This window comes from Sinohyriopsis cumingii, chromosome 15 (assembly GCF_028554795.1).
Source record: "Sinohyriopsis cumingii isolate HCF-2022 chromosome 15, ASM2855479v2, whole genome shotgun sequence".
Lineage (NCBI taxonomy): Eukaryota > Metazoa > Mollusca > Bivalvia > Unionida > Unionidae > Sinohyriopsis > Sinohyriopsis cumingii.
This window is the reverse complement of record NC_142975.1, coordinates 114,311,617-114,338,208: the sequence shown is the minus strand read 5'-3', so window position 1 is coordinate 114,338,208 and position 26,592 is coordinate 114,311,617. Positions and strand designations below refer to the sequence as shown.

Sequence of the window (26,592 nt, the reverse complement as noted above, 5' to 3'; positions counted from 1 at the left end):
TCTCCGATGAGCCTGAAGTGAGCGCCAGTGGCGAAAAAGGCCACAAGCACCTTGTGGAGGGGTGGTAACGCCATGCTCCGCTTCGTAAAAGTCGAATCAAGTTTTTCAGTAACAGTATTTACGATGAATAAAACGGTAAGTCTGGTAAATCTATAGCGAGCGAACAAAACAGTGTCATCGGCGTCCATTGGGTTACCTATGTCCCTTATAATTCTCCTTTCTAATCGAATCCTTTGATGACGTCGACGATAACGTCGTTCAAGCGCCATATTTGGGCGTCTCCACTTAAGGGAGCATAACCATAACCTCAGATAAATGAGGACAGTTCTCAACTTTGAGTTTAGATTTTTCTCATTTGCTCTTTGTGAAACCGGATTTGAGAAAAATCTCAAATATTGAGGAAAATCTCAAAATTTGAGTCGAAAAACACACTTAAGATGTGTAGTGATACCGGGCCCATGTCACGTAATTGCGCTAAAAATACTTATGCACTATTAATAACACGCTGGAATTCCCAATTTAGGACACGTGGTTCAACACGCTAACTCGCTGATATTTAATGTGTCTATCTGTTCAGTAATCGTATGCTCATATACATTATTTCATCGTATATTCTTAAGTGAGACAGTGGCAAAAGTGATTAAAGCGTACACACAAACTTTCGATCGACTAATGAAAACGACTTCATGGGTTCGAATCCAAAGAACGAAAAAGGCGATGTAGACATATTGTAAGCGTGAGAGATAAATGCTATTATAGTGGGGGAACCCGAGACGCATCGTAAAAAGACGAGATATATTTAAATGGATAATTGTAAACTTATTAAAGAAAAGAACTAACCAGGTGCAAATTATCTGGACCCTCCCTTATCTCCAAAGGGCATTCATTTAAAGCGCCCGGGGTTCCCTTAAGGGGCGAGAGCGTGCTTGATTGTTAATTAACAAGACCAAAATCCTCTTTCGCACTTAACGATGCAACAATTGTAATGGAAAAAGAAAAATGAAAATGAAAATAGAAAAATCCTCTGAATCTCTCAAATTTCGCACTTAGCGATCCAGCAATTGCAACGGAAAAAGAAAATATAGCTCTTTGTGAAACCGGATTTGAGAAAAATCTCAAATATTGAGGAAAATCTCAAAATTTGAGTCGAAAAACACACTTAAGATGTTTAGTGATACCGGGCCCATGTCACGTAATTGCGCTAAAAATACTTGTGCACTATTAATAACACGCAGGAATTCCCAATTTAGGACACGTGGTTCAACACGTTAACTCGCTGATATTTAATGTGTCTATCTGTTCAGTAATCGTATGCTCATATACATTATTTCATCGTATATTCTTAAGTGAGACAGTGGCAAAAGTGATTAAAGCGTACACACAAACTTTCGATCGACTAATGAAAACGACTTCATGGGTTCGAGTCCAAAGAACGAAAAACGCGATATAGACATATTGTAAGCGTGAGAGATAAATGCTATTATAGTGGGGGGAACCCGAGACGCATCGTAAAAAGACGAGATATATTTAAATGGGTAATTGTAAACTTATTAAAGAAAAGAACTAACCAGGTGCAAATTATCTGGACCCTCCCTTTCGCACTAACGATGCAACAATTGTAATGGAAAAAGAAAAATGAAAATGAAAATAGAAAAATTCTCTGAATCTCTCAAATTTCGCACTTAGCGATCCAGCAATTGCAACGGAAAAAGAAAATATAGCAATTACGCAAGATTTAAGAGATACCCAGCGTCATTTAACCTGCTCGCGGAACCTTCCTTTTGCTATTTTGTTTTAGGTCAGATGCATACAAGCCTCGGATTGGCCTTTGGGCAGTTTAATAAGTCAACACTACTTGGCTAAAACAATACTTTTTTAGCTCCGTTTTGCAAAAAGGTGGCCTTGATGAGGGGCTCCCCCAAACATCTGCAGTCATTCTATTTTCGGTTTGCCCCCCACCCATTGCTGCTTCCTAAGAGATAGAAATTACCTATAGCCTTGCTTAAGCTGGACTGAACCAAATTGTGATAATTGTATTACCTTTCTTCCAGTAATGGCTTCTTTTTGAAGTTTTAACAACGAACCATATAAATGTTACTTTTCTGAACCAATCCAACCCCATCTAAGGGAAAAGAAGAAGAAATAATATGCCTACCCTTCGTTCACTTGACTACAATGGTAGCAAGTATAGAACCAAGTGAATTTCAGTTGCCAAGATATATTCTAACAAACGGACGAAGGAACAAATAGATGATTATAGAATATTTCCGACGCCTTTTTAACACGTAGGAATAAGAAATGAGCAACATAATGATTTTGTTAACCTCTTTTTCACCAACTTGAGAAAATATCGTTGTACGCAAGCGGAATAAGTACGTCATCGATCTATATATTCATCGCCAGATTGAAAGAATGATTTTCAGGAAACGAGACGATCTACAATTTACCTTATTTGTCCTTATCTTGGAGCAATCTATCTCTTTAAATATTTATTTTATAATTATATACATGATGTATTTGAACTCGATTACTAATCCTAACGATCCAACGATAAGATCACAAAGTCTAACCAGTTTTGCGGTACTTCCTGGGCATGTATTGATTTTCAGAAAACGTGTGGTGGCTATGCTTTGCATATCAGATCCGTTTTCCCTGTATCATTTAAGACATGTGGCGGAGAAGTGGTCATATTGACGTGAAATACAGAACCATATTGAAGTGGTGGAAAGACAAAACCTTTCGGTATGTATATATTACGTAAGGATATATTTGTCTGTACTTGATTAGTTTCATTTGTTTATGAAAGTGGTCTTTAAATAGTAACATTGTTGTTTTGAACATAAGAAATCCACTGAACAATGAATTTCTCTTGTGTGGAATAATAATGCCCATTTTGTCCGCATTGAAGCCCTAGCGTACCATAACGGTCATATACATTTAATGGCTTTTGGTAATGCACAGTAAAGTACTGGTGAGTGGGAATGGCACTATCGTTATGAAGAAATTTCTATAAAGTTTGTTAATATTGATATTCTGTTTCCTTCGAATAAGTATCATGTAACACTCCGCAACGACTGTGTATAAAATAACTTTCACAAAATATTTCCATACCTCTTTGTCCACGGACTTTGAGGCGGTGTAAATCAATTTGGAGCTTGCATATAATGAAACACAAATGTCACTGATATATTAATAATCCAGGTTGGTAAGTAGAAGTGGATTTTGTTTAAAACTTTAAGCATAATCAGTTCTTCTGACATGCTATTTGAAAACAAGAAACATTTCAGCAAGTCTTTTAAATCTGGAAAGTAGATCAAAACAAAAGTTATGGAGGCCTGTACTGACTATTAACAGCATTTTATGAAAAATACAATGGCCCAATTGTACATGTCTGCTGGTAATAAATGATAACAATAATGTCAGTGACACCAATAATGAAGATCCCCAAGCTGAACAGTTTCGAACGCTTAAATAGTCTCAGTTTATAGTTTTTTTTTTCTCTACATTCTGTAATCTTTCTATCCATCTCTGTGCATACCAAGCTGCATTCAGTTTTAATTTTTGTACTTCGACTATGGTAGATACTCCATAAAATGACTTTCGTTATGCAAGGTTATGTATATTTAATTTGTCTTGTGTGCTTGAACTTTGCCGTAATTCAGGGTAGAAGTGTGTCCGACCTGATTATTCTCACATTTGTGTAATATTGGTAAATTATAAATAAGTTTTTTTTTTGATATTTTAATTCAACATCTAGCCTCATTTACAAACTTAGAATTATTTGGATGAGAACGTGTGACACGCATCCTGGCCATTTTATTGTGTCTTAAAGTTTTATATAAGGTTGAGGTCGAATCACTTTTAATTGTGTTCAGGTATAATTTGAGAAGAATCATTTTTTTAAATTATTCATTGTAATATCCAAGTGCTCACTGACGTTTGGAATAAAACTCTACCTTGGGGTTATTATGAATTCATTGAAAGACATTATGTATTTTATCATTGTGATACATCAATACAGAATTTCTGTACATCAACCTATAGAAGACTATTGGTTCATCAGCACATTCAATGTTGGAATTCATTCGGATCATTCTATACTTTTGGATTTATGATAAAGCTTTTATTAGTACATGGCAACTAATTGACAACACTGTAAGTTCCTTTTACATTTGGATTTTTTATTTCTTAGGAAATCTATTATTTACTGAAATTTACAACATTTTTGGCATTGCGTCTTTCTGATGATTAGTTTAGGGCCATAGAGTTGTAGCAGAGGTTAAAGGACTGCCACCATACTCTTCCATCTTCAGGGCTCCCTTTAATAAAGTAGAGCGGCTTTAGGTGTCAATGACATGCCCTTTCAAACACTGTAGGTTCATCATTTTGTAACCAACCCAAACGACCGTTCATTTCTTAAATGTAACATTTTTTATGTCTTAATGAAACACATGCAGCTTCCATTTAGGCTGAATTGAAAATGTAGGGCACAACAATGTTGTCAACTTTCTTTCCAGTGAGTATCCCTTTATCTTTATACCGCCCCGGTGGCCTAGTGGTTAGAGAATCCGCCTCGGATGCGGGAGGTCGTGGGTTCGATCCACGGCCGTGTCATACCAAAGACTTAGAAAAATGGTACTAACAGCTGCCTCGCTTGGCGCTCAGCATTAAGTGGTTAGTGTTATGACTGGTCGGCCTGGTGTCAGGATAATGTGACTGGGTGGGACATCAAGCTACATGTCAGCGGCATGATGCCCCAGTGCTAGACATCACTATAACCTGTCACACTGAAGACTGAAATTTTTTAAAGCTACGTTAAAAATCCAAATCACACACACACACACACACACACACACACACACACACACACCTTTATCAAGTCATATGGTATCATCTTGTCATACCGTTCCACATTATCATCTCTTGATACACACAGTTCTTTTATTGATTGACTATATGTTTGGGACGCCTGAAGGCCGAATAGTCTAAGACGCTCTCTTTTAGAGATCACTAATACATGTCACCTGTGCACGGATGAGTTCGAGTCTCGGCTCGACCATCATTTGAAGTTTTGCCAATAGCTTATCTTAGGTCAGTAGTTCTTCTCTGGATTTTCTCTATTCTTCTTCCACCAAATATACTGGCCGTAATATAAAGCCTTTCGTGAGCTGAAAACTGGTGTTAAGTATTGCAATACCAAAACAAACATAGCTATATTTTTCAATTATGTCGATCACAAGTGGTATAAAATAGGCTGTTTTAATTCTTCTGTTTAAAGCACCCCATGTCTTCGCAAATAACTACACTGTAAAACGATACCAACTGACTGACCCAAAGTCGTCTAATATTACACACAAAACAAAAACAATCAATATTTAACACGAACACTAGAAATGTCAATAACAGGTATAAAAGTAAATCGAAAAATACGTTTAAATTCTTTCACTACGTATGACCTTTTTGACACACCGTAGATGTCGCTGTAGAAGAACACGATAACATATATTCATGTATATTATCTATGTTTAAAACGCATTCTCTGTGTTACGCTACATTTCGTTAAAAATTCATGATTCATGACCATCGTGACATACAACAGATCTAACGGAATGACATACTTATAAAGTAGGCAATTTCTCGTGTATCTTACTGGATCTAGTTTTCGATTTTTCTTAACGACTTTCTTCTCATACCATTTGTTGCCTTGCGGGAGAGACCATCTCACACACTAGCGGCAACGCATCCTATATCTACATAGTTCTCATACTCGCAAGGAAAATGAACATATGTACCGTTTATAGAGAAATATAATACATCTCGACAATATGTAACAAATTTAGTGTAGTCTGCATTATCATTAAACCGGATTTGTGATTGACTGACTGATAGAAGATATCAAGTATAAAATGTAAATCATGGAATAACTCAGTCAGGGCTGTAGAGAGCGATTACGGGCCCTGGAGGAAGAAACACCCGGGCCTCTCATGGTTGTTGGTCCAAAAACAATTTTTTCTTTATAAAATTAAAAAGTGTTGTTCGGCCCGAGCCCCCTTACAGGCCATGGTTCCAGGGATATATATATATATATATATATATATATATATATATATATATATATATATATATATATATATATATATATATATATATATATATATATATATACCCGGTTGCCCCCCCCCCCCCCCCTTGTCGGTCCTCAACTCAGTAGATAATATCAATTTCGCACGTGTTTCGGAACATTTCTTAGTTACCCACACTACCGACCACAGCTGTACAATCGATATGCAAACTTTGATGGCCATGGGGTTACATACATACATTTAAAGTATATGACATAAATATGTATTCCAGAATGTCTTTGAATGAGGTCACAAAAATCCAAAGTAATATATTAATCCAAACGTCAACATTTTAAATAAATAATTCACTTCAAAATTTGTTTGCGATTTCAATTATTGCACATAATTAAGTTTGCCTTGGTCTTATTGTGTTGTTGTTGTTAAAGAACGTTTACACCGTTCATTCTTATGAGTATTGCTTTTAAAACATAATGTCGACCATATGCAGTTGATATGTTATCAGATATCTTCAGCACTGCTTGTAATTGTTACGTGTAAAAGTGCATACCAATCAACTGCATATGGTCAACGTTATATCTTTTTTAAGTAATCCTCATACATATGAACAATGTATACAAACAGTGTAATAACTACTGCTGATTCATGTCGATTTAATGTATTCAACAAGGAGTTCTCACTATCAGCACATACGGTTTGTCGAGTATGCAGTGATGCCTTCCCGGTGAATGTCAAGAAGGTACAGATATATCAGTTTATCAGCGAATGTCAAGAAGGGACAGATATATCAGTTTATCAGCGATACCTATCAGATTTAGATTGCTGTCAACAAAAATACCGTATAAATTATTACATATATCAAACGTCCTTGCTCCATCATGTACCTCTCAGACATACGTTCGTAGATAATCACATGACAGAGTGACATAATCTATCTCTCTCTCACACACATACATACACACATATATACGTCCATAATTAATGTTGTGACCTAAGCACAAACTAGGCAAGTAGTTTAAAAACTTTGATACTGTTTTCACATGGGTTTTATTGTTCATTGTATAGCTCTTTTTGTATAATGCTCCCGTCGTTCAAACATGCAGATAGTCCGGGTTTTCCCTCGACTCTTGCTACGTGTTTCCGATATTGCAAGGAGTTTCTTAGAAGTGTATATTCCTTTCTTGACGAAGACGAAGAACAATAGCATGAAAAGCTATATATATATATATATATATATATATATATATATATATATATATATATATATATATATATATATATATATATGTGTGTGTGTGTGTGTGTTTGTGTGTACATGTGTGTGTGTGTGTGGAAGATTATCTCACTTTAGAATCCAAAGATGGAACAGTTACAAAATGTCTTTAACAAGAAGTTAAACAAAACGATAACTCGATAACTAATTAAAAATGACTAATGAATGGTTTTAGCCCAGCATTACTAACTTGAACAACATGGTCGTTTCTAAAACTATTTCTTTGCCACAGTTGTTAAAGAAGACTGATTTAACCGAGATAACCAAACGAAAGAGGACAACATCAAAAATAGAACAAAATGAAAGAAAATAAATATAATGAAATGACGATAAGATAGATAATGAAAATTATTATTTATGAATCACTGATTTCAACGACAAAAACGAAATGACAGACTTAACCAGCTCCCAAATGTGAGTTTAACGTGGAATATAACTATAAAAGACAGATGACAAAATGTGTGGATTGAAAATCTATTAATGCTATTGTGTGGTACAAGATAGTATTGAAGACGTTGACGAAAGGCTAAAATAATTTAAATCATATTATACGATTGGGGACCAAAGTTGACAACGAATACTGTTTTATTCAAAACGGAGGTAGACAAAAAGGTTCATGTATTAAGTGGCTACATTGATACAGTTAAAACGCAAACATACGAAAGACGCATCATTCAAGATAAATGAAACACGGAAATGGGCGTAACGAATATTATGCTGGGGGACAGAATTCTAAGACTGAAACAGGAAATCGATAAAAAAGAGGCTTTGAATAGCAAGCAATCGAATTATTGAATATATTGGATTCAGAAATTTAGACGGTAAATTCCAGAGTAGCTGTTAAAAATTAACTAACTAACGGTCAACGATATATACCTGTAGATAAAGACAAAATATGTATATTTACTTTGTTTCAGATTAGTAAACAAATCTTTAAAAAAACACCCAAATTCAATCTATAATGTTTTAATTAAATGGAATTCTTTAATGGAAGAGGCATATTTTGCCAGAACTGTCACCTGAAGTTTAAATAATATATTTAAAAGAACTTAATAACCTGATCGTTTGTGGTGTTGACAATCATGGGAAGAAAAGGTCCTGCTAAATTTGACAGAAAATGAGTATACGTTCTTTTTTTAACTCTGCTTTGTCAACCTTTTGAAGTGAATATGATCCTGGTAATACACTAGATAAACAGCTAGATTAATTGTTGGTATTTTTAAAACAATTTTGGTAATAGTAAAGGAAGTCATGCAATTTGTTAAGAGTTCCGTGGGTATATTTTAGTTCTTGTTATGATTTATGGTAGAGACAAAAATGCTGCACAGTGCATCTGTGACAGAAATCATTTAATATCAGAAAAGAATGAAATATTAATTGTAGCAAATGTAAAGGAAACTAAACATACAAGGCTACGGATGCGATATGAGTATCTACTTGATTACAAAGTTGAAGATTGAAATTTTTAGTAACGTTACAACATTTTACATGGCCATATTGTATAGATTAGACTTTATCAGCTCAAGATATATTGTCGAATTATAGCGACAAATCAACCTTATGTATACTAATGTTATATAACTCATAGGGGTATGCTCCCAATAAATTCATTTCTTGGTAATATATACTTTGAATCACCAGCAATTTTAATACATTTCTAATTTTCATCTTGATTTCTTGATGACACGTTTTTTAATACCCTTGATTACCGTTTCTTTATCTTTCTAAAGAAGTTGTACAATTCATATCTAAGACCACATCGAATTTAAGAATAGGTTTATCGTTCATTTAGTCTTTTAATGATTCGACAGCTTTCTTGATTACTAAAATCACGTTGAAAATGTTACCCTGTAATCACTCATGTCATAAAACAATCTTCCTGGTTTAACGCGAACAGATAACGAATCTGTCAGTCATTGATAATGAAGGGGTTGTATTATTAACCTTATTTAAGTGTACATTATTGCTCCCTTCTATGCTAAACTAGTGTGCATACCTGAAGAACAATTCTTTAAAGCGAGACCTACTTGGAGAGCTTTTGTAGCTTATTTGCTACAGAGTCCAATAGTTGTAGGCTCGATACCAGTCCAGGCCAACTCGAGTAGGCTGCTTAGGTGTGTCATAGGGAAATACACTTAGCTGCCGTTTCCTCGACATGTAAATAATGTGATGAAAGTGCCAGTACAAACCAACCAATTGCGTCAACTCATCATAGCTAGGTTGTTTAAACATACCATGAATTTGCCCGATACAAATCCAGAAACTACACTTCACTGTATGCTAAGTTTGTACCATTTAGGTGGACCAGACTGATATGTCAGTGACACCTTTCCTTGACAAATGGGTATTTGTGTGCACGAATCTTCCTTGCGTGATGTATATTACCTAATGCGCATCAGTCATGCACAATGGTAGTGTATGATGTCACTAGGAGTATACATTTGTCACTTGGGGTACACGAGGAAATTAACAGTACGGCTGCATTTTGAAATATGACATTTGAGCTACAAGGAGAATTAAACATTTGTCCTTAACATGACATTTGCCTTTGTATTCATACTTTTTTTTTCTTGTTTCACTGCTGAGTACAAGAATGGTTCTTTGGGGGAAAGGACAACGAAGTGGAATTTACGAGAGAAAATAGTAGGAACGCTCACACTTGCGCACAAACATGCTTTCAAATACATATATAATTTCACACTTGGGTGTAGGATTGGTAACTCGGTGATGTACCAAGTATGAAGAAAGGAAGTATTAAACATGTTTGAAGGACGTTTTAAAGCCACGAATTTCCTAAACAGTGTCTCCAAACAGTATGTTGGAAAAAACACAGGCATCACAATAGTAGAAGCATTCATTTATGTTGGTACATACTACAGTAGTGTTCACCGTATCGGTACTTCGGTAGTTTATGTCAGTAAAATTTACCGGAATTATCGTGTAATCTTGTTACGAATTTAATTATATTAATAGCATGTTTTCATTTGTCATAACAAAATAATTCCAACACAATAGTATTTCATTTTTACAAGGCAGTTGTATTTGGCGCAAATTAATTTTGAATATTATAAATATAATTATATTTTAAGATACTTTAATCACATTTCTCAAATCGTTAAAGATTAAGCAACTGCTTTTGTTAAGGAGTGATTGAAGTCTCTATGTTAGACAAGTTGAAACGGCAGTGACAAGCTAACGATCACGACCGTTTGAGATGGTCATTGTCTCACGAAATTTTCAAATCTGCCGGTTGGATCGACTTTAGTTCACCGGCGGATTTAATTCCTAACAAACTCTTTGACAAAATTTAGCACGCACAACAATGGAATAATGAGTTTGACAAGATGGGTGGAAAATTCAGCCTTCGTATGAAGCACGTTTCATCTCCAACGGTTTGCGGATGATGCAAAGATTTATCGTTGGAACAACTCAAGTCTATTAAACGAAGTATCGTCCGTACTAATAAGGACTAAGATTAGATGTGTTTAGCCGTGCGATCGTGGTGGCTGGAGATTATGCAGATAAACCGATGCAACGGAATGAAAAATATTATGCTGGAAAAATAGAAGATCACACTAACAACAACAACGTAGAGAAGCAGATAAAATATTTGGAATAAGCATGAATTTTGAAAGGGTGGAGTTCCTGAAATGCAGAAACTTCAAGACATGCTAGCTCCTCGTTATATATTGAAAATGTAGCCAGAAGTTATTCGTGGAGGTCATTTGTTTCGAAGGCACCTTTTTCCATACATTCACATCCATCATCAAGAAAATCGTTCGATGCCTTAAGTAGCATCACAGGATGACCTTTAGGATACAAATACCATTGTGCCAAAAGCGACCACGGATATAGCATAGCAATTGGGATCAATATATTTGTTGCGGAGAGAGATGTAATTGCTATCCGGACTTCTTGAAGCACAAGTAAGGTATCGAGGCTTTATCTATAGAAAATCATTCATGAATCCATCATGTTACGAGCGACATCGCATGAAACAATTCCAGAAAACGAAAAGTGCTTGTGAATTATTTACAGTGTCACCAACCTGTGGATAACATGTTGTAGTTGTGGTCCAGTCGTCGAGTTGGATCATCAATTTTATATTCAGAGATATGATAACGAACCCGATGAATTATGTAATGACCCGAACAAGAAAAAGACACGGGGCTATGATGTAGATATTATCAGTCTTTACTTTCAGTGTTATGAATAGACGGAGATTCACAGGCCTAATTTTCGTATGGGTCATCGTATGGCATGACTGTATTCAGGAATGTTTATTTAGCGTTGTTGGTAATGTTGAGTGTCCAGGGGTACGTGAACAGATATTTAGTTGCTTTCATAGTCTTTCTGATTTAGCTTTGTGGATTTTAGACCCCACAGAAACACATGGAACAAAGAGGCAATTATCATTACGGCCACAATCATCTAATCGCCGTGTGGATTTTAGACCCCAACGAAACACATAACGAAGAGGTAATTATCATTACGGTCACAATCATCTAATCGCTATAGTTATTGCTTACTATTTCTCGCTACGACTCACAGTTTCCTTTTATAGTCTCCAGACGTGACCTTGATGGGAGCCAAAACCATTTACATGACAGTAGGATATGTGCAATTGAAATTGTTTGGCTATGCAAAGTATCGGGTAATATGCCTAAAACGTTTGGTATAACAGGAATGGCAAAAGAATATTTTCCATACTTTATCGATGACAAAGAAAATCAACACGTCGTCCTTCCGCATTTGTCTGAAGTTTATGACGACGATCCCGCTGGTATGCGACTAGAACAACAAGATGCTTTGGATTCCTGGTAACGAATTCGATCATCAGATTTTTTTTAGTTAAAAGAACAGATGTTGAAATATTGTCAGTCCGAGGTGGACATTTTACGACGTTGTCAATGTGAACAAATACACAGATTGTTGTATCCTTGGGTTCTTACGACTCTATGGTCTTAAAACAAGTAATATAAAAGAATGAGAAGCAACCAGCTTTGTAAAATTCAACAAATAATTTATTTCTCTATAATACAAAGTGAAAATGTAAAAATAGGAGCTTACATTATTGCGAAATAAATCTCAGATAATCCTAGAAATACAGACTAAAGTAATAATGATTACAGATTTGCATAAACTTTAGTGGATAACCAAACTAAATTCAATGCTGTTAGTAATCATGTGCCCGTGGTGGCCTGTGTTGAGGAGATGTGCCAACAATCTTTTGATGTATCACCGTAATACAATGCAAGGATTAAATTCTTAACTAAAATTTCATTATAACTTCAAGGAGGTTGGAAGCTTTAGGAGCTGGCGTCCTTTGCTGTGTAAACCATTCGACTGCGGACTACCACCCTCGCATCGGAGACAAACATTTCGGAACGTGGACCAACGAACTTCCCAAAGATACCAACCTGTGGTTTTATAGTGGCGGGGGACCCAAAACGTACGGTTACCAGTACCGAGATAAGAACTGAAAACTTTATGTCAAGTGCCAAGTGGAAAGACAAACCCACAGCTATCATGTTTGTAAAGTGGTGAGCTTTTGTCGTATTAAACGAAGCCTGAAAGTGAGGCCAAGATAAAGAATTTCTTGTCAAAACGGTCGATCGTCACAAGATTATCTGCTGACCTATTATCATTATAGTCAGTCGTCCCTCGAAAAAAGTGTATCATATTGTCTATAAACAACGAGTGTTATCAGATTGTCTACAAACAACGAGTGTTGTCAGATTGTCTACAAACAACGAGTGTTAACGTCCCAAAGGCAATACTATATCTTAAGTTCCAAGAAGAAAAATGAGCAAAGAGGTTCACCGATGAATTCGGTAAAGATGAATTGGACACATAAACCATGGGATGTATCCAAGGAGACCCCAAGTTCGATAAAGTAGAATTGGCTGCTGTAACTTGCGACAAAAGTGTTGATGTATGACCATCTATGAATGTCATTCATGCGCTAATAAGACACTGTAGTCACCATATGCGCATCGAGAATCATGAATCAATGAAGAATATACATTTCATGTGGTTTTGCCTGCAATAGTGACTTTGCCAGTCCAATCTTGATGTTTAAAGGAAAATTGCTTAAATGTCTGGAAGAACAGAACCTACTCCCAAATCTTTAACGATAGGCGGATTTGTCTACTTGGGGGCAAAATGACAAAGTATAATTGTTTTAGCTATGGTGCGAAGCTCAAGCAATGTGAATATAAAGATTTACCCTGCGGAGATTATGCTGATTGGTCTTCCAGCTGTCAATACATTCATTTAGTCGGTGGAGAATGCAATAACTCTTGACCATCATCATGGACATTATAGAGGAGTGCATTCAGAATATATCCTTGGAGCTGAGGGAACGCAATTGCAGGGATGCTGAACATATTCAAGTGAAAAGCAAAGAACAGTTGCATCCTAAATGGCATAGCCATTTTAATCATTGGTATCTGAAAAAGTACAAAGTTGATCACCTTGAAAATGTAGAAATGGTCAGACAGTGATCAATATCCAGTACATTGTACGATTTGTCATGCCACCCATCACTCTGCAGTATTGCAGTGATCCACCGAATCCCATCGGAGGACGTCAACAAAAAAAGTTTCAAATTTGCATGAATTTAAAGTGCTTTTAAAAGAGGAATTGCTCCTTTATGACAAGTTGAGTGTACGTTGATGACTCTTTTTTGGGGGTATGGTTACCAGCGAACGACCTATGGAATATGGTTCATCATTCCATCAAAAAGACATTCATTTAAAAGGAACGTTTAGAAGATACTATTTAGTAAATATTGTCGAACTGACGAACTACGGGCGATGCCACAATGTCTGTCATCAGTCTTGCCCCTAATTCCGTGGGAGAATAAATAAAACTATTCAAGACTTAGGGGATTACCAACTGATTTTAGATGAACTCATGTCAAAATACGATACGACTATTTTGAATTTAAAGTGATTTGTCATGTGTGTGTGTGTGTGTGTGTGTGTGTGTGTTGGTGACTCACTTTCTTGGATTTGTTTTGCCGGCAGATCTTTTGTTGTGGATATAATTTCAGTGATTTCAGAGTCATGGCCACCAAAACATTTTCTGTGTGACAATAAATCACAATCATATGAGATTACAAGGATTTGATTCGATAGTGTGTGGAAAATTATGTGCATATTTTCATCAAGTCACTCTTTGATTCCTATTAGAACATTGACTAACTTGTTTTGGACCTCCATCGATTAGAAATTGACCCTGTTCTCGATCACTGGAAGTCCAGTCTTACTCATCAGCGTTGTCAACCTGTTTAGGAGCGTTTGGTATTTGTCATTTTGAAATTAGGTTGTACATAAAGAAGGAGGAACTGGCTATAATTTCTCTCTTCATTCTTTCTTTGTTGATGTTTTATTTAGAGGGGCATCATTAAAATGGTTTTGGTTGATTTGTGATGTTTTGTTGAAACAAAAATCTTATTATATGCCCTTTCGTGTCTCTCGTTCAATCGTTTCTTTGCTTTCTTGTATACAAAATAAAGTTACAAGGAAGTGTACACTTTGGCGTGCTTCCCTGACCAGAACACTTAAGTCTTGAGTTCATCATTTCAAGAAACTAATAATTGAAATAATTTTACAACTTTTTGATTATAAAGATGTAAGTTTGAGATAACACTGAAGAGACGGAACAGGTTACAAAATGTATTCTATGACTATCGACGTATTCTATATATAAAATGGGAAACACTTCATCTTAACTTTGTTATGTATACATACTGTAAAACTTCACAACCATTGCAATCATTTTACGGGACTAGAGTCACTTGCATTTTTATGGTCAAACAAAATGTGAACTGTATGCGTTCGATATTGTTGTTATCATTTGCCGTTTGTTTAAATTTTATATATGGTTCGATCGTATGCTACTTACATGGCTGACTCCCGTCCCTATTAATATACTCTGGTAAAATGTATGAAACAATTTAGCAATATCACTCAAGTTTTCCGTCATTCAGAATCTTCTAACCTACTTCAGAATTGATAGGCTATTTCACCAATATAATCAAATCAGATATTTATTCAAGTAGTGACAGCGCATGATTGATCTCGGTATGATATACCTCCATCGCAGTCGCGAGAGAGAGACAGAGACAGAGAGAGAGAGATAGAGACGGGGTATTATATATTTTTGAAAATATTACAAACAAGTTTTAGAACATGCAGCCTTCGTTCAACCTTGATCTCATACCAATGCGTTTTGCTCAGACAGTGATATTTTTACAAGAAGTATATTTTTTTAATTCATGGCATAGTGACTGAAAAATCTTTAAAATATAACAACATATTGCACAACCAACATTTGTTTTTCCTGAGAGAGAGAGAGACAGAGAGACAGAGATGCTTTGGCACAAATAAATGTCGCCTAGCAAATTCTGAAAAAATGAAGAACAAAATTTTGAGCAAAAATGATACGAATCTTCGGTCAGCTTGTAAAAACGATCTAATTGCACAAAAGCAATGTAATTACATTTTGCCGTTTTCAAACTCAAACAGAAAATGTCATAATCTTCCAGAACAAGAAAACCATAGTTTAACACCAACTCTGACCTCGTTTAAGAGTATGGCGAAGTAACTCTCTCCTCTCTTCACCAACAGCGCATTACCGTAGCACTGGCCTTTGAACCTCTCTCACTCTAGCAAGACAATGTTTGAATATGTTTGAAGACACTATATATATATATATATATATATATATATATATATATATATATATATATATATATATATATATATATAAGATGTTAGTTAAATCCTACCTTTCCTAAAATATCCCTGCGCCATGGTAGTCATCGAGAGCGAATCAAATATTGAAAGACCATGAGAAAATTCAGTTTGACTCTGTTTCCAATAGCAATATTGGGAGATATGATACTCGAATGTCTTTTAGTCTTTAAATTCGAAGCGATTTATAAAGTTATAAACAGTGCAATCTTCATTAATCACAAGTCTATAAATTCGACTCACAGTGGGATCTAATTGTCGTAAGCAAAATTGCAGCAAAACGAACCATATCTGAACCATATCTATAATGAACTAAAAACTGTTTTCATTTTATTTATGAATGAATTAATTTAATAATGAATGTATAGATTTGTGAATAATGATATCCATACTGGCATATACTCCTTCCATTTACTAGGAATAAATGTGTAAATTCCTCTTATTTATTGAAATATTCGGTTTGCTTCTGAATAATGATATCAGACCCTATATTTTTGGAGCTTCTGAATACATTTTTAGTTCTGATATTTACGTTTGCCTCTGTGTTTCAGATTTTTAGAGACATCGTTTGGGTCCTTAATTCAGAACCTCGAATCTGTCACACATGGAGAGTGAAGACAAAGAAGATGGGGAAAAGTACCCCATTCGAATTTACATAACGGAATCTTGTGCCAACGACAAGAGCCATAATGTCAAACAAACTGAACAAAGAGGAAATCAGAGATCGCATTTATGTGATGTCCAGCGAACTACGCCACAAAGATGTCAAACAGGTGGTAGCTTTGGTTATTCAAATGAAAGTTATAGAGGCCGTCATCGTAGACCACATAGCACGAGACGAAAAGAAATATCAGAGCCAAGAGACGAACGCATGCAAACAGACACGATAGGGAATCCGCAGGATGCGTCTAGAAGTGAAATCGCACATAATCCTGGATGCAGTAATTATCTTTATATAAATCCTAAATTCAGGGGATACCATATCAGTGGGCACAGTGCAAGCAGAGATCAGACGAGTAAATCTAGAACAGAAAACCAGGAAAGTGACGTAGATTTGAATTTCCATGATACATCTAAACGCAATGAATTATATTCGAGAGAGTGCGAGAGAGAAAGAAAAAACTTTGATGGAAGATGCTTTAATCGTAGAACAAGAGTGGTAAACATAGATCATGGAGCGATTAACCGAACATTTAAAGAATCATCCCCATCAAGACAGGGAAATCTGATGTTGGAATACGAAAAAACAACACAATCAAGCATACCCACCGCTAGAAAGGAAAAATGCGATGGAGCTGATTCGGCAAGAAGTTCCATTCGGAAGCTTGGATATAGAGCCTTGAAGGACATTTTGGAAATGAAAGATGTAGAAGAACTTGTTCTCAAATTATCCAGTGTCAGAGGTGGTTTTCCCGACTGTCTCAAACAGGTCCTAAAACCGGATTTGATCGTACTGATTGTCTGTATTTTCCAGAAAGCTTGCTTATCCCACAAGCACACATATGTTCTAGATGCGCTTTATCTATCACATACATCGAGTTTTCTTGATAAGGTTGGAAATGTTCTTAGCGAAGTTCAACTAAAATCCATGGCAACGAAAGGAATTTGGGCAGAGACGCTACAGCTTTCTAACTTCCTAGAGTCATTACTGTGTGTATTGAGGAAGGAATTAGAACTGATTCCGGATTCTTTGGTGAAGTGCAACAGCATTATTATGCACTTGAATGAAATAGTTAAAATATTTAACATCGGAGATCTTAGACATGATCTTGTGCAAAATTTGCGCATGCTAGAAGAAATGAAAGAAGCGATTCGTCAAGAAAGAGATAAAGAGAACAAAAGGAAGCACAAAATTTTGGCAAAAGGAGACTAAAAATGGAAGATTTACCACCACCGGACAATTTCAGAGAAATTTCCATCCTCCCTGAAATGAAAGATCTTCAGTGGAATGAAAAACCTTTCTTGAGAGCAAACAAGGCAGAGAGAAAATATGAAAATCTTGACGATTATTTGGACATTCAGTTTCGCCTTCTCCGAGAGGATTACGTGAAACCGTTGCGTGATGGAGTCGAAGAATACCGCCTGAATTTGGGTCAAGGAGACACATCCAAAAAATCCCATAATCTTCGCTTGTATCGCGACGTGAATATTTGTAGCCTTCAATGTTCAAGTTCAGGCCTTGTGTATATTCTTCAGTTTAATGTGAAGAAGTTTAAAAATATGAATTGGCATTTATCAAGACGACTTCTTCAAGGATCCGTTGTTGCTTTGACACATGATGACTTTGAAACTATTCTTTTTGCTACGATAACCAACAGAGATGCACGAGAATTTGAAAAGGGTTTCGTTCAAGTTCGTTTTGAGAATCAGTTAGACAGAGTCATCAATATAACGCCAAATGAAATATTTGTCATGGTTGAGACACCGGCATACTTTGAAGCTTATAGACACATATTGAAAGGCTTGCAGAAAATTCAAAATTCGATGCCCTTCCAGAAATATTTTGTTCAGTGTCAAATGGAAATTTCTCCACCGAGGTACCTGTTGGGTGGTGTGAGAATGTACGACTTTAAACCGTTATTGAAGCAAAAGACTGTAACCGACAACTGTACACAAATAAGGGTGTTAACTACTACGAGATGGTCAACATCAGACGAACTTGGATTGGATTCTAGTCAATACATGGCTATCCAAACAGCTCTGACAAAAGAACTGGCTGCCATTCAAGGACCTCCGGGAACTGGCAAAACGTTTGTCGGATTGAAAATCACAGAGTTCTTGCTTCATAATCACAGCGTCTGGAAACCAAGCGATGCAATCAACCCGTTGCTCGTTGTTTGCTACACAAACCATGCTTTAGATCAGTTTTTAGAAGGTATTCTTCGTTTTTGTCCCGAGCATATTGTACGAATCGGAGGAAGGTGCAACAATGAAACCCTCAAACCTTTTCTTCTTCGAGAGTTAAAAATGGCAAGACGAAAAGAACACTTAGTTCCTGTAAATATCTACCGAGCCCAAGCCCAGTGTAGAGACCATTTAAAAAAACTTAAAGAAAATATTGAATCTATTGGCGTGAGACTCCAGGCATGTTTGCTTGGTATTATGTCGGCGAAGAAGTTGCAACATTTGATGACTCATAGCTAGTTTCAGTCGCTGAAAAAAGGATTCCATGACGATACAGACAAATGTCTTCTGTTGTGGCTCGAAGTTACACCTGCCGTAGGAGCTAAATGTGATATAGACGATTTCAAGGATTCCCTGCATAAACGATGGGAAACAGCCATAATACGAACACAGGTTTGCATGGATACGCAGGAAGCAGAGAAGCACATAAACGTCTGGAATTTGCCGCTAGTAGATCGGGTGAGGATGTATAAGTTGTGGGTGCAGCAAATTTCGGATGTTGTAAAGAATCATATGGATGAACTACGCATAAACATGACCTCACATGGCGTTTCATCTCAGGATCTCCAGTTACTCAAAGATTTGGAAATGATAGAGTCAGATTGTCAAAAATCGATCGTCAACGAGCAGGTACTGAAGACGTTCTTACAAAAGAAAAACCAAAGACAAATTAGGAGCCTCTGTGAAGTTCCAAATGATAACCTTTCTAATGGCAAAGACTTTATCAAAGACTGGCTGTGCCTGGGGGAAACATTAAAGGATGAAGCTGTCATCGAGTACGCTCTAAAAGAAATAGATCCAGAGGCTAATCGAGAAGAAACGGAAAGTGAAGGGTCGGATGTTGAAGAAGATCGTGCATTAGACGATGATGACGAAGATATCTTTTCCGTGGAGAATAATGCATCCAACAGGACTAACACATGGCAACTCAATCAAAGACTAACAGAGGATCTTGCTTTAACATTCACGATCAAGAAGGAGAATGAAAATCACTCCGATGATGCAAAAAACTCTTGGCAAATTGTATCGGAGAGGAACAAGGTTAAGCGAAGGGTTCAAAAAGTACTAACCTCAGGTTCAAGTATGTCCGAAGCCGAGGCGAAGATGGTGACAGATGTTTGGTCGCTTCCCACAAATAAACGGCATGAGCTATACAGGTATTGGCTCAATCGATACAGACAAGATCTCAAAGAAGCGGTTCGTGTGTACGAAAACGAGTACTCAATGGAAATAAACAAGGTCCAAGAAGTGAACAATGATGAATGTTTGTCAGTTTTGAAATCATGCAAGGTGATCGGAATGACGACTACAGGAGCTGCTAAATATAGACATTTGATCCAGTCTGTAAAACCCAAAATCATTATCGTAGAGGAGGCAGCTGAAGTTCTGGAGTCACACATAGTGACAACGCTGAACCCTGAATGCCAACACTTGATTTTAATAAGAGACCACCAACAACTGCGTCCTACTCCATGTGTCTATGAATTGGCCAAGAAGTACCATCTGGATATTTCTTTGTTCTAGAGGCTTGTGAAGAATGGAATTAATTGTGTGACTCTGCTTGAGCAACACCGAATGAGGCCTGAAATTTCAGCTCTTGTAAGACATATCTACCCTAATTTGAGGGACCATAGTCTTGTGAGCCAATATGGAGATGTCAAAGGCTTTAAACGAAATATTTTTTTCATCGAACACAGGAAAGAAGAATCATATAATGGTGAATCCAGAAGCTATTCTAATGACCACGAAGCCAATTTTATCGCAGCGCTTGCAAAGCATCTTCTGAAACAAGGCTATATGAGATCGCAGATCACAATTCTTACTCCATACGTTGGTCAGGTATTAACCATCAGAAGGCTTTTGCCAAAGAAGGAATTCGAGGGCCTCAGGGTTACGGCAGTCGACAACTTTCAAGGAGAAGAAAATGATATAATCCTTCTTTCCCTGGTCACAAGTTCGAATAAGCTTGCTAAAAATGAAGGTAAGAAGAACCCAACTGGATTTCTTAGCATAGATAACCGAGTCTGCGTTGCGTTGTCTAGAGCGAAGATGGGTTTCTATGTCATTGGTAATTTTCAGTTGTTGTTGAAGTATAGTGACCTGTGGAGGAAAATTGTGACCACGATGCAAGGTACACACGAGATTGGATCTCATCTTTCACTTGGATGTCAAATCCATGGGACAACGATTAATGTTGCCTGTGAAGAAGACTTCAGTAAGTCACCTGATGGTGGTTGTAAGCTCCCATGTAATTCAGAACTACCAAACTGCCAACATAGATGCAAACGATACTGTCATATCATAGATCTGGATCACAAGTCCTACAAATGCTTTCAAGCATGTAACAATATGTGTGAATTCGGTCACAAATGCAAGAAACAATGCTACCAAATATGTGGGAAATGTGAGGAAAAGGTAGAGAGAGTCATTCCAATGTGTAAACATAAGGAACTTATTCCGTGCCACAAAGATCCGTTCACTTGGAAATGCAAGGCACGCTGCAAAAACCGTCTAGCTTGCGGCCATGCTTGCAAAGGGGTTTGCTATTTATGTACAGAGCGACGTTCCCACCAGCAGCCATGCCTAGAAGATATAGAGACGATTTTAGGGTGTGGACACGTCGTCAAAATCCCGTGCCACAAGTCCGGAGATGTTATTTCCTGTTCGGTGCCATGTGGCAAAGAACTTCCATGTTCCCATCAGTGCGCAGGCACCTGTGGTAAATGCTTTGGAGGCAAACTGCATCATGGGTGTGATGTAAAATGTGATCGCTTTCATTCTTGTGGACATAGATGCGAATCAAAATGTAATAGCATTTGTCCACCATGTTCAAAGCTTTGTAGATTTACTTGTCTCCATGATTTGAATTGCAACAAGAAGTGTGGCGAGAAGTGCACAGATTGTAATGAATCGTGTGCCATCAGATGCAAACATGGATCATGTTCCAAATTATGCCACGAAGCTTGCGATTTTAGATGCGATCAGCCATGTCTCAAAAATTTAAAATGTGGACATCTTTGCAAAGGTCTTTGTGGAGAGGAATGCTTGTGCATACTTTGCGACAAGCAGAAATTTTCTGACGTGTTTGATACTGGTATTTCACAAGAATCTATCTTTATTCGCCTCTCTGACTGCCATTGCATTCTTGAAATTTCTGGCATGGACGAATGGATGAAAACGAGCCCAGGAAGAGGGTTTCTACTGTCTTGCCCTAAGTGCAGGAGGTCAGTACTGAAAAGTCGACGGTACAAAGATGTTATCAAGAAGTCTTTCTTGGCATTACACGAAACATATAAACAGACATACGGCACTGACCATGAGAGGCGAATAACAATAGTGGAACTTAAGTCAAAGATATCAAAATTGTCTTCCATTGGCTGTAACGACAGCGATAAAGAAAGACTAATACGTTGCCTGGAGACTGAACCTCTCGCATCATTGGATGAGCTAAATTCTATAAGAACAAGGATCAAGTATTTGTCCTGCTTGCTTAATATTGAACGATTTGTCCAAATTCATATTCAGTCTAATGCATCCACACAGCGATGAATTCACTCTCTAAATATCGGAACTTATTGGATCAAGATCGGTATCGGGGCTTCCATGCGGAGCACTTCTGGGAAGATCTTGGTCAGGAACTACGCAGATTAGAATACCTTTTAAAGTTCGCATATATTGAATCGCTCACCCCGAGGATTTCATTGTCTGAAGCGGTTATCTATGAGCTACCAAAAATTTCCTCTTACCTAGATGATCCATCCAGATACGATAAAGTACGGCGTCTCTTCCAATTTGCTTCAGCCTCAGCTCTGGATTCTGGAATTTCTATCCCGCCATTAGAATCGGTGAACCTGTAAAAGTGTATGGAAACCACCAAGCTCACATGTAAGTTTTTCTCTTCTTTCGCCATTTTATTTTAATTATGAAGATGCATGTTTTATACAAATAGTTACTAACTTGTATTTTTCAATTTTAGTCATTCCAGAAGCTTCGAACGTTCGCTACATCTTCAAGAAAGTATCTCATGTTTAATTTAGTGTGTGTGTGTGTGTGTGTGTGTGTGTGTGTGTGTGTGTGTGTGTGAATTGGATTTTCAACGTAGCTTTAACTATTCTTCATTCATATCGCTACGATGTCTGCAGTGTGGCAGTTTATAGTGATGTCTACCACTGGGGCATCATTCTGCAGACAAGCAGCATCATGTCGCACCCAGTCACATTATCCTGACACCAATCGTACCGGTCCTAACACTATATCTGTTAATGCTGATCGCCTAGCGAGGCAGCCTCTAGTACCATTTTTATATGTCTTTGGTACGACTCGGTCGTGGATCGAAACCGCGACCTCCAACATCCGAAGCTGGCGATCTAACCACTTGGTTTGTCTTGAAGCAACTTGTGACTGCCATTAGAAGCGTATTATCATAACTGCGCAAAATCTACTTGATGGATCAGCAGAGAGGGCCAACAGACCATATAATTCCGACAAACAAATAAAACAAACAAAAATAAAACCATCTCGTAGAAAGGTCCAGAATTTTACAAATAAACTTTTCCTTGAGATGTTTTATTTCTGTAATGGCCGATTATACTAATAAAACCTTAGTTCGAAATAGTAGCTGAAAAAATAAAGTAATCTACGTGTTTATTTTTTTTTATATGTTTTTGACGACCAACATTGGTAGGTGCCCTCTCTGCTGCTATTAATTTTAATTTTGTTTTAAAAATCAGAAACGTTAAAAGATTTTATCAACACCTACACGATATCTTGTTCTAGGAACGTGCAAATTTATTGTTATAAATCCATGCGGAGTAGCTTGCGCTCGTGAAAAGAAGTTTTTAAATTTAATTAATCCATGTCACCGTTGCACCAGGTTTGATGAATATTTCGCAACGTATGTGTATCAACTCCATTAAACACAACTAAAATATTGCAATTGTCTCTAATTACTTTCGGAATTTGTGTATACCGCTAAGTAACATAGATCACATCTGTATTTTTATGTCTACCTCGAGAAAATATTCTAGCTGGGTTTGCTTGTTTATGCAGCATCACATCGTCGTATACAACTAAATTATTAATAAATCCGTCTAAAGCATCTACGGACGGTGCTTCTTCGATATCTGTTACAAAATTAATAATATTTTCACCGTTATTTATTAATCCTGCATTTTCGTTAAAATCTTTTAATACTTCATAACACCTCTGATCATCAACGGATGGTGCTACCAAATATAATCTATCCCATTTCAACCATCTCATTATCAAATTAAGTAATAATTGTGTCTTACCCGATCCAGATGGTCCTATGATAATCATTCTGATGGAATTCGGTAACGCAGGATGGTGTTTAACTGGCTCTCGTCGCCGAGTTGCTGAGAAATCAATTATATCCATATATTTTATAACATGAATTTATATTGTTTACGCTGCAGAACTAAAACTTCAAATACTGATTTAGTTACGGTTACAACAAAAAATAAAAAAAAAGCTTATGGTGGAAAATGTGCTGTATGCGGTAGAAAGAAATTTTCATTTTTACCTAATAAGCGCGGTGGTGATATTGATAATTTGATGTCAAAGTTTCCAGGCGCTCCATGGTCTAAATACCCAGGAGAAAAACATCTACCAGGATATAATTATTGTGGTCCTGGTACCAGACTTGATATCAGGCTCGATAATCAAGATCAACCAAAACCAGGCGAGGAACCAGTAAACGCTATTGATCGAGCTTGTCATGTTCATGATGTTGCGTATAAGAGTAAAAATCTACAAGACAGGCATATTGCAGATGTGAAATTAATTCATGCGTTAAATTCTATAAAAAATAAAAATATGAGAGAATCATTAGCTAATTGGGTAGTAAGATCTGCGATGAAAGGTAAATTAGCGTTTGGGGCTGGTAATATATAATGGAATCGATTTATTATTCACCAAGAGGATACTGGAAAGGTAAAGCAGCAATTAGTAAACTTGCTGATGCAGCAGCAGTTAAACATTCTACTGCTAAAGCGTGGTTATCCAAACAAGCAATATGGCAAATTTACCTACCACCACCGAAACGAATTCAGTACGCGTATTTCGATGTTAGTGTTCCTAATGAAGTTCATCAAGCTGATATTCTGTTTTTACCATATGATACTGTGCGTAGAAAAACATACAAGTACGCGTTGACTGTTGTTGATGTTGCAAGTAGGTATAAAGATGCAGAACCGTTATCAACGAAAACATCATCTGAAGTAGCCGATGCGTTTAAACGAATTTATCAACGAGGTGGTCTGCGATGGCCAAATCTGTTACAGGTTGATCCTGGCAAGTAATTTCTTGGTCCAGTATCATCGTTGATGAAGCAACATAATACCAAAATACGACAAGGACATACTGAAATTCATCGTGATCAGGCAATTGTTGAACGATTTAATCGAACACTCGCTGAGCGGTTATTTGGATATCAATACGCGATGGAATTAATTCAGGATAAAAGATCTCGCGAATGGGTTTCAGGATTACCAAGCGTGATAACTGCATTAAATAATGAGATTACGCGAACGACCAATATGAAACCTATTAATGCAATCACAAAAAAAATGTACAAATACAACGACATGATCTTTCAGCACAGCCAGTGCTAGGTAATATTACTGTTAGATATTTATATGAACCGGGTGAACTTGAAGGTGGTAAAAAAAGAGCGACTGATCCTATTTGGAGTATTACGACGCACAAGATATCCACTGTGACAAGATCCTCAGGTAGACCTGCAATCTACAGATTAGATTCGGCTGCTCCTCAACGTGGATTTGTACGTGAACAATTACAAGTAATTCCCGAGGATACACAATTACCACCGCGATCACTTAACTAGAGCCGCGACGTCGATTACACTCGAGACAGGTCAACATCACATTTTCTCGTGTATGACCGCGACTACTATCTTTTCTGTCTACGGTAAATTGTCTTGAATCATTACTTGAATACCTCCACAGCATTATACAATTACAACTTGCGCAATGATTATTCTGCTGCTGTTTTAACTCAATAATAAATTCAACATCAAGATAAAAGTCGCTTTTATTTTTTTATCAGATTGTTTGTATCCGATTAATTTTTTTCTTATTATATCATCATCGATGATGTTAAATTTATTAACGATTTCAGGAATTATAATTCTACGTAATTGAGATATTTTTCTGACCCTTGATACCGCTAAATAGACTAAATTTGACCACTCAATACGATCGTCTACAATCCAAACTTGTGTATCAGAAATAGTTAATCCCTGAGACGAGTGGATCGTCATAGCGTATCCCAACACCCATGGAGATTTGTCAGCGCGTAATGCATCTTCGACAACACTGATATCAACAACGACAATATCATTTAATACGAGATTTTGCTTCTCAGTCAGTCCTGGAACATCAACATTAATATTCTGTTTTCGTGTATCTGATGGTCTATAACACAACGGTACGGGTAGTTCTGAGTATTTTTCTTTATGCAGCTGAAATAACTGCTGTTGTAAATCGTCTCTGATTATATTTCTGCTTGCTACTATCAGATCGTTGGGTCTCCA

The 26,592-nt window shown here is 36.9% G+C and overlaps 1 protein-coding gene and 1 pseudogene across 2 annotated transcripts in view; both read left to right on the top strand.

Annotated features, from left to right (window-relative positions):
- Positions 1–2,659: 2,659 nt before the first annotated feature.
- On the top strand, positions 2,660–17,988 carry LOC149782524 (uncharacterized). The gene is made up of 2 exons (XM_089935150.1): positions 2,660–2,742; positions 16,667–17,988. The coding sequence occupies exon 2, from the start codon at positions 16,720–16,722 to the stop codon at positions 17,986–17,988; it is 1,269 nt and encodes a 422-aa protein (XP_089791276.1). The 5' UTR covers positions 2,660–2,742; positions 16,667–16,719.
- Positions 17,989–17,990: 2 nt separating this feature from the next.
- The window catches only part of LOC149782523 (NFX1-type zinc finger-containing protein 1-like), a 28,471-nt pseudogene continuing 19,869 nt past the window's right edge, over positions 17,991–26,592 (top strand). Inside the window, exons 1-2 of the transcript XR_016414645.1 lie at positions 17,991–19,235; positions 19,266–22,904. The product of XR_016414645.1 is annotated as an NFX1-type zinc finger-containing protein 1-like (transcript). The remainder of the gene's footprint in view (positions 19,236–19,265; positions 22,905–26,592) is intronic.